At 51.3% G+C, this 8,992-nt stretch overlaps 1 protein-coding gene across 1 annotated transcript; it reads right to left on the bottom strand.

Annotated features, from left to right (window-relative positions):
* Positions 1-8,656, bottom strand: ANHX (anomalous homeobox). The gene is made up of 9 exons (XM_026037446.1): positions 8,408-8,656; positions 7,717-7,841; positions 7,375-7,498; positions 6,627-6,816; positions 5,844-5,976; positions 5,284-5,585; positions 4,686-4,836; positions 1,588-1,675; positions 1-93 (listed from the first exon to the last, which is right to left on the bottom strand). The coding sequence occupies exons 1-9, from the start codon at positions 8,654-8,656 to the stop codon at positions 1-3; spliced, it is 1,455 nt and encodes a 484-aa protein (XP_025893231.1).
* Positions 8,657-8,992: the final 336 nt, after the last annotated feature.

Raw genomic sequence — 8,992 nt, 5'->3', positions numbered from 1 at the left:
TCACATTCGTCCCCCAGAGGAGAACTCGAAGAGCAGCCAGGCCGCCTGGTACGTGTCGCTGGCCGATGGGTCACCAGCTGGATCCTCAGGCACCTGGAAGACACATTAGCAAGCACAGCTTCATTTAACCACCATTAATGATGCAGTTGCTCACTGGGAAGGAGGTTCTGTTCAGGGAGGGAAAGAAACATCTCCCAAGTTAGTTTTTTGTTTTGTTTTACTCTCACGGTAACTGAAGGGATGAATGAGTCACGAAGAGCAAACTCAAAGTCATGTTGAACTACAGGGAGGGTACGTCCGCACACCCACAGCTCAGACACAGGAACCAAGCGTTTGATATCCCTGCGACAAGCCCAAGGAAAGTTCACTCAGCAAGAATCTAAGTGGCCAGGATACTGTAGGATACCCCCAAATCATTCCCTATTCAAGTTCTCTCCCTTTCCACGTGGCACACATTAAATTACCCAAGGGGAAGCTGGGCAGGGGGGAAGCATTTCTGATTTCCCGTACTCGGTGGTCTTTATGAAGATTTGAAGATGTCCCTTTCGACATCTGCAGGTATCACACGGTGTCTTGTTCTGCAGCCTATATCACCCTAGTGTCACATTTCTGCACAAGCACAAAATCAGTGCAAGAATCCAAAGTGGCGAGAGGAAGCTCTAGCTACAGCGCCTGCATGCTCTGGAAATCTTAGAAAAGGCTCATTCATTATTAATGCCCAAAGCTCTCCTACTCATCTGGCTCACATTATGGCTGGTAAAAAGGCCACTTTCCAAGATACAGATCTTTATATTGATGCTTTCAGAGGCTCAAAGAGGTTCTGTTACTGTTCTTAGCGCTGCAGCCACTTCCCATAATGTGGCCAGCAAATATGGGAACCTGCTTTTCAGAGCCTCCGCAAAAAAGGCTTTCTCCAGCAGTTTACATTGCAGCAAAACCAGGAATGGATCAGTAGACCTGCACACTTCAAGCCAAAAAATAAACGTTAAGAATAGCACAAGACACAATTTATATAAGGCTTTCTTGGGTCCTGTTAAGTAACCCTTAATTTGAGATGTGCTCCCATCACTGCAAAAGCACCAGATTGCTCGTGTCTATTCTCTGCTGCTTCAGAATCAGTGTCAGCACGCAGGTTGAATCCAGACCATGGGTGGTGACAACTGCTCTCAGCACAGGACGGGGCACAGCCCCTTCCCTCAGCAGCAACACAGGCTGGGACACAAAAGCTGCATCCAAGATCATCCAGCTCCTTGCTTTCCACAGTGCTAGGTAAGCCCTCCATGTCTCAGTGCACAAATGATGCTTCAGAGCTGCACAGGCTGCTCTGCCCATCACTGCAGTGGCACTTATACTAAAATCAAAGTCTGATAAGCTATTCAAGGGGAAAAAAACCACAAAATAACCCCCTCTTTCTAGCACGTGTTGAACACTGCCCAGCCTATTTGGAACTGCATGGCAACGATATGTTAAGATGAGATGTATTTTATACAAACTATGATGCGAGATTCACATGTCCCATGAAAGCAGGAGCTGGGCAACATGCAAACAGCTGGGCAACCTCTGTGTGAATGAGGTGCCTTCTCTTACCTGGCTGTGTCCCAGGGCTTGGCTTTCTTCCACGTACGGTGCAGAAACAAGGGGGCACTGAGGTTTGCTGAACACAGCCTGACTGGAACTGGAAGAAAATACGGTAATAAAAGAACGTGGGTTTTCTTTGAACTTAACGTCCTCCTCATCTCTGAGCAGTATCTTGCAGCAGCACAAAAAGGGGCAGCTGGCAAGACCATTCCTTCCAGGGAGAAGGAATTCTGCTCAGGGGTCTGCAAACCCGTGCTCTCTCCTTGGTTTGTTATTGAGTCCTGAACATAACTCTGCATTAACACACTAGTCTGACCAGGAGCTGGATACAGGGACCACATCTAGATTTGCAACTTTGCTTATGCCCCCAGAACAATCCCCATAAACACAGACCCATCTGCCAAAATATATCTTTCCTGGAATATACATCAAAAAAGACAGCTTTTTAAGAGTCAAAACACAAACATAGTTCTAGACATAGCCAAAACATTCACTAGGATCCGGCTGTAGGTTTTCAAGGTCCCCAGTCAGGAGTCTCGGCACCTGGTTTCACTTGGGACTTTGCTACCTCTCCAAAGGGGTCGCAGCCTGTGGGCACAGAGCCAAGTAGGAGACACGAGCGCTCGCCCGTGGGATGATCTCAGCAGCACCTTTCTGCTCCTTCCCCCGTCACCACCAATCCAGGGTACCTCTGCTGCCACAACAGCACCCATGCTGCTCCCAGGAATGCCCCGAGCTCCTAACGGAGCTCAGGAGAGCAGCACAAGAGACAGGGCAAGCGCCAGGCTGCCCTTCTTGGAGCCCTCTCCCCACAGGCAGTCTAGAGGCTCCTCTCTTGCAGGCTGCCTCCAGACAAGGACATTTACTAACTCCAGATGGATTCAGCCCCCACGAATTTACCTCTTTTTAATTTTTTTTTCCTAAGCCCATTTACACTTTGACATCCACAATACCCATAGCAACAGATTCTATAACGTAGCTATGTAGCATATCAAAAATACATATATGTATGTACATATATGTAGCATATCTGCTTGTGTGTGGCAAACCTGCTGGGATTTGGCACTAGGCAGAGGGTCCGGTGGCAGGAGGGCTCCTGGCATCCCCAACCGCATCCCCAAACGTAGGCAGAGCAGCGAGCTGCAGCAGGCCGCTCTGCACCAGCGTGTTGCAGATCAATAGGCCGGCTCAGAAGCGCAGTCCTGCCTTGCTCCTCGCTGGGCTTTTCTGCTTGAAACGCGAGGCACAGGAGGGCGAGACTCCACACGAGCCGTTAGCTGGGCTACATTCCACCTGCCCTGGCCGCCGCAGCGAGAGGAGCTGGCACTGCTGTCATTCGGGGGCAGACCCTGCTCAGCACCCTGCAGCCACCTGCGCTTTTCCAGCTGCATCCAGCTCCCGTGCCGGGCAGGGAGCACATGTAGACTCAGCTCCCAGCATCGCTGCCCCTCACACTCCCACCTCACAGCCAGATAACTTCCCTGGCCTGTTTTTCCAGGATAACAACATTCACCTGCCTAAGACTCCAAGCTGCTAACTCCTTTCACCCCAGATGAGTGCCGCTGTGTCGCAATATTGCTAACGATGACCCTGGTGACACAATTCCTCTCTAATCCAGCAGATCTGTTAGAGGGTCCTGCCTGACGGCAAAGATGATTCCCCAAATGCAGTCGTTCCCAAAGGGGAGACTTCACCCTACACTGTGGACCCTGGGGTCCTCTGGCAAAAACACCTGGAAGTGTTCTAAAGAAGAATTTCCAAAGAGATTAAAGTTCAGTAGTATTCATGGTATTTGGGGTATTTTTGCATTTTGGGGAGAATTGTACCAGACTACCAGCCCAGCTGTGTTTACGATCAGAGTTCAGATAACTCCATCCTTACCAGAAGGTGGTAAGTGCTGCCCATGCCAGGAATATGATAAAGGGTGTGTGGATTCCTAGCCCAACTGACATACTCAACAAGGAGACATTCACCATAGATCTCTTCTACTGGTGGAACATATTTTAAAAATAAGCATGAGCTCGCTACTCTAGAGGCAGAACATGCAGTTTCTAATCCAGCCAAAATACTGCCAGCAGTTTCTCCCTGATTTTTCGTGATCCTTAGCCATCACGTAAAGCCACGTTAATCTCCAGACAGACTGAGGTGATTCACAACACCCAGAACTGGGTTCTCCCCAGCAGTTTGGCACGAACGGGAGGACCTGCAGGTACAAACCAGCTGCAAACAGGGAGAGGCAGAAACATTTGAAGGGAGAAGCTGGAGGTAAGAAGTGCTCGACTGCCTGCAGGGAACCACCATCCACCCCTGTTGCCTTGAAAAGCCACAAAACTTCCCCAGGCTTCTCTTCCCTATCTGGAAAGTGGAAATAAAAGTGCTGCTGCTGCCTACCTTTGTGACAGGACATGTACAAGTTATTACTGATAATGTCACGCTAGCACAAACACTGAAAAGAGTTAAGCAGAGAGGTTATGAAAAGGGACAACCACTCCGCTTCTGTCCTACAGATCCATAAGATAAAGCAACTTCATAATGTCTGTTTTGCAGTGTTTACTTTTATGAAACCTTATGAAGATGTATAACAGCGTATGGAAGAGAGCATGAATTTTGTTGTTTCACACTATCTCAAGTCCCAGTGAAATTCTGCAATCTGAAACATCTCATACAGGTGAAGACAAGAAAGGCAAAAGGGTCTTTCTGCCATCCAATTTGGAAAGCCTGGCTGTGGATCAATATTGCCGTGAGGTAATGAAGCTACAAAAGACTATTTTAGAATTAACCACAAGCTCTACCACCCCAGCTTGCAGGACTCATCTCTCAGTGAGCTCAGTATAGGCTATGATTTTCTGGCAAAAACAAACCAGGCAAAAAGCTCAGAAAAGCTTCTCTGCACTACACTGCATAAGACACTAACACGGTGTTGCCTGTTTCCCACACACAGATAAAGTATCAGTAAAGTCTGATTGACACAGAGAGAGAGTCAGGCCCCTGGAATGAAAGGAACCACCATCCTGTTTCTGCAGCCCTCTATCAACGGGGTCATCAGGAAGAGGGGAGACCCAGAAGCTCACTTAGTCCTGCCTTTGAGAAGCCCTGGCTGCCTTTACCTGTGGGGAAGGAGAGCCTCCAGAGTCCCTAGCTGTTCTTCTCTAAGGATGAAGCTTTCATCCTCTAAGTCTGACTGCGCAATGATGCTTCCTGAACTGGCCTCAATTGAGCCACCTTGAGGGACCCTGCTCAAGGCAGCTCTGAAACCTGCTGAAATAAATGCTTGTGTTAGACTTACAGGTAGTAAGACCCCATTCTAGCCCAGCTAGTGCTCCCCTCCTCGTGCCACCAGCGGCTGCGTGAATGGCAGCCCCAGCACTTTCCAATGCACAAATCTACAGCAACGGCAGGTGGACATCACTTAGCACCTGGGTTGTTCTGAAGAACAGGGAGAAGAAAGGGCAGGACATGGGAGGAAAGCTCAACAAGACTGGACAGGAAGGAAACAGAGCAAGAAAAGGTGGCAGAAAGAAATAAAACCAAATAAGGGTAAAGGAAAGTGAGAACATGTTGCTGAAGACAAGCATAGCTAAGGCTTAAGGTTCCTGTTTATCCAGACACAGGAAAAGTCATGTAAGGAAGCAAGAGCATTTATAGCAAGGGGAAAAGAAGCTTAAAACCCACCAAAAGTGGCAAGTCGGGTGCAGTTGTACTGACCTTCTGTGCTCGGGGTCCACATGGAGCCAGAGGCTCCTCTGGCCCTGGGAGGCACCGACCACGCGGCCAGCTCTTCCCCTGGGAAGGCGGGAGATCCGTACGAGCACAGGACAAAGCTGTGGGGCCTGGAGCTGGCATCGCCCCTGCTTGGTGGCCCCCTGCTCTGCAGGGCAGCTGGGCCGAAGCAGGTTCCTGGTTCCAGCACAGCCTCGGAGCAAAATGTTCCAGGTGGTTCAGTGCAGCGAGCGGTCGGCAGAGCCTCGCTGGTCCTCGCTTCGCACAGCGCGCCCGTCTGCGTGAAGCTGAGCGGGGCAAGAATAGATAGAGATAGACCAGCCAGCCTTGCTCTTTGCAAAAAGGGGGACCCACCGGCTGCACCTTTGAATGCTCCTGGGTGGGTGACTGCCTGTGATCCCAGGGCACAAACCATTCCCGTTTATGGTCTCAGGGCTCCCTAGATGCTACCCCCGGGGACTGAGAGGAAAGTCAGTTCCAAAAAGAAGTTTAAAGGATGTTTCTTGTCATTGAATTGTCCCTGTGACAGTGTTTTCATACTTCACCTGGACTGCAGCATCTTTAAATATGCTCCTTCGTGGGACTTATCCAGGTCTGCCGCCGAGTGCTCCCACCCCGGCTCGCTGGGCAGAAGGGTCATCCCCATCTGCTCGGATCGGAGGCCCACGTAAGATCCATCTGAAAGCCACAGGGCAAGGCAGGTAAAGGGATACTAACAGCCCGCCAAAAAGGCAAAGAAACAACAGTTTAATTTCTCAAATGCAGCAGGATTCAAGCATTCCCCATGGCTGAAGTTGAGATGCTGGGAGGGGCCCTGGAAATTTTGGGTTTTACTAGAGTAGACTGGAGTTCAGAGCTACTCATCTGCATTGCACTAATACCTTCATGTCCCGGAGAACAAGATCTATCAACTATTCATGTGTTTCTGCCAGACATCAGTGCTTGCTGCCCAGAAGGGCATTTCTGCATCCCATTCGGGGCTGGAAAGGCTACAGAAAAAACAGGAGTAGCCTGAGGATGGCCAGGCAGGCAGGTGAGAGGCAAGATCCATCAGCAGATGATGGATCCCCTGCTGTAGAAGAAAGCAGGTGCCAACTTCATCTCTACATGAGCGCTGGCAACTCTCCATCTCACAGAGTGGTGGCAAGAGTGGTAACTATTGAGGTAAAGTCAGATGAAGCAGCAGGGCTGCTATTTCAGTGCAGCCCCCCAGGGTCCATCAGCAGGTAGCTCCTGCTCCAGAGGAAGGACATCTTCCTTCCAGGAGAACTTCAAATTGTGTTTCAGCTCTCTAGATTATATCCCAAGCCCATTACGAAGAGACCAACCTGCTGTTTGTGGAGTGCAGGGCCATCTGCTCTGCTGCTCCTTTGCACCAGGGTGAGTCAGAGCCTCCTTGGGGCGTGAGCTGGACAGCTTTCCCACGCAGGCAAGCCGGGATTTTTGACGACGTCGATAATTTGCAAACCAGTTATAGACCTGAGTTGGCTGCAGATTCATGACCTGAGCCAGTTCCTCCTACAAACTCAGATGTGGGGATGGATCAGGGGAAAAAGAATAAGCCATGCACAAATCATTAGACTTTTCCTTCCACTTGCAAAAGTAGCCATGTAAAAGAGCTTTCAAACCCACTAGAGATTCCCCAAGCCTCTGATTTATCAGTTAGACCCCATGAAGGAAACTAACTCGGCAAGTAGCAAGTTTAACATGATAAGTCAGTGCAATACATATATTCTGATGATCAAAGTGCAATTTTATAAAGACCGTAGCTCGGTCAAAGCAGAACCTATCACCGTATGTAGCCCTTCTGAGTGATGGTTATTTCCTTGTCTTTGTCAAATGACAAAATTAGAAAGATTCCTCTATTAGGAGTCCAATGAAGAACTCATTTCCCGAGATCTTTTTGTCCAAATTAAGCGCAATTACTTAGCTTGATCTTATTTGAAAGCAAACCTTTAGGGAAGGATCAAATTTAGGGAATTTTGGCCCCATTAGAATGAAACCAGTTACAGATCCCTGCTCCCAGAAAGCTGTTTTCCCATTACAAGGAGACTTGCTTGGAGGCCGCATCCCTACCCGCTGCTCCTTGTTCGGGTTTGGCGTCACCTCCGCTGCAAACCTGTGCAGTTGCTGGCGCACTTTGTCTGGGTAGTTTCGGTTCTTCAAACCCTCAGGACAAAGGGAAACAGGCGGAGGATTCCTGTGCCCAAAAGCAGCAGCATCAAGGAGGAACCACGAAGACTCATTCGCATTTATAACAGCTTTGTCATATTGAAACAGGTAAAGGTGGAAGTCCCAAGTGAAACCTGTCTCCAAAGAAGCTGTCACCCTGTGGTGGCAAAACCAGCCTCTGAATTTCCACCCGCTGCAGCTACCAACCAGAGCAGAGGAAGAAGGAAGCCCCCCTCACTGCGGTACCTCTTCCTGCAGCGGAACCTCTGCAGAGGGGTCAGAAAGGCCGTGTGCTGCTTCTCCATAACCTGCTGGTAGTGAATCTCATACCAGAGCTGCAGCAGCTCCTCCTTTTCTTCTGCCTGGCAACACTAAAACAGAACAGCGGCTGAGCAGACCTTTCCCAGGAGTCAGTTGGGCTTCTCTGCAGAGAAGATCCTCAACACATGGAAGCTTGCCCAGAGATGCCTGACAAAGACTGGGATTGGGATCCTGAAACTGGGAAACACTACCCAAGAATGTGGCCTGTGCTCCATCTCTAAGGAACTGCCTAAAACCTCATTTCTCCCAAGAAATGGGTTACGCGACCAAACCCAAAGGACAATATCCCCCATCATGAGCAGGGCCATCCAACCTATCCTGGCAACAGGGAAACCCCCTCACGTGCGCCTGCCCCCACGCCGCTCATGTCCTGAGCGCTGATAATTAACTCCAACAACCACCACACTTGAGAACAGAAGTGACTCCCCCCTTCCACAAACTACCCAGTAACCGTCTCCCTCGGGCTGATGAGCTGCCCACAGCCAAGTGCTCATCCTCGCGGGGCTGCGAGTGGCCCGTCTGGCTCCCACACGACGTCCAGACGCCTCTGTGTCCAGCTGTGTGGAAGCAGCTACGAGCACCGTCGCACTGCAGCTCCACGCGGCCGCGTCCCTACCTCGAGCAGCCGGCGGGCCGCCGTGTGCTCTCCTCTGCGGACGTGAGCCCACACGCACGCTCGGACCACGTGCACGTTGCTGAGAAAATGCGCCGCATGCTTGCAGGCCATGATGGCCCCGACCAGCTGCTCCAGGGCAGGAGAGGGGCTCTGGAAGCGCCGGCAGAGCTGCCCCGCCAGCTCCAGCGCCTGGCCTGGCGGCGCCTCCTTGGCTTTGTGCCTGTGCAGCATGGCCATGAACCGCTTCATCTTCCCGGGCCTCCAGGCACCTCTTGCCTGCAGTGCTCCCAGCTGAGGGTAGCTGGAAACCCCTGTCCTCCTCCGGAGCCCTCGGGCTTTGCTTTCTAAGACCTAGCTTATCTGCGCTGCTGAAAGCCCCCCGCCGAAGCGCTTAAAAGGAAAGGAAGTGCCAAGGCAGCCCGGGATGGGCAGAGCCACCCCGGGGCTGCGGCCAGGAGGAACCGGGGCAGGAACCGGGGCTGGGGGCGGCCCGGGTCCCCCCGCCCGCCCCCGGGGCGGCAGAGCCTTCCCCGCCGCTGCTTGCGGGCCGAGGCGCCCCCGCGGCGCGGCCCGGCCCGGCCGCTG

This window comes from Nothoprocta perdicaria, unplaced genomic scaffold (assembly GCF_003342845.1).
Source record: "Nothoprocta perdicaria isolate Ctin4 unplaced genomic scaffold, notPer1 scaffold_2, whole genome shotgun sequence".
In the NCBI taxonomy this organism is placed as follows: Eukaryota; Metazoa; Chordata; class Aves; order Tinamiformes; family Tinamidae; genus Nothoprocta; species Nothoprocta perdicaria.
Note: the sequence above shows the minus strand (reverse complement) of the source record. Positions and strands in the feature narration are given on the sequence as shown.

What these genes read in the sequence shown, in the direction of transcription:
- ANHX (XM_026037446.1), bottom strand. Translation starts at nt 8,656, where the DNA reads ATGAAGCGGTTCATGGCCATGCTGCACAGGCACAAAGCCAAGGAGGCG. An exon ending in AGGTTCCGCTGCAGGAAGAG is followed by an intron (nt 7,499 to 7,716) that starts GTACCGCAGTGA and finishes TTTTGGGCACAG; the next exon opens with GAATCCTCCGCCTGTTTCCC. An exon ending in GTGGACCCCGAGCACAGAAG is followed by an intron (nt 4,837 to 5,283) that starts GTCAGTACAACT and finishes CATTTATTTCAG; the next exon opens with CAGGTTTCAGAGCTGCCTTG.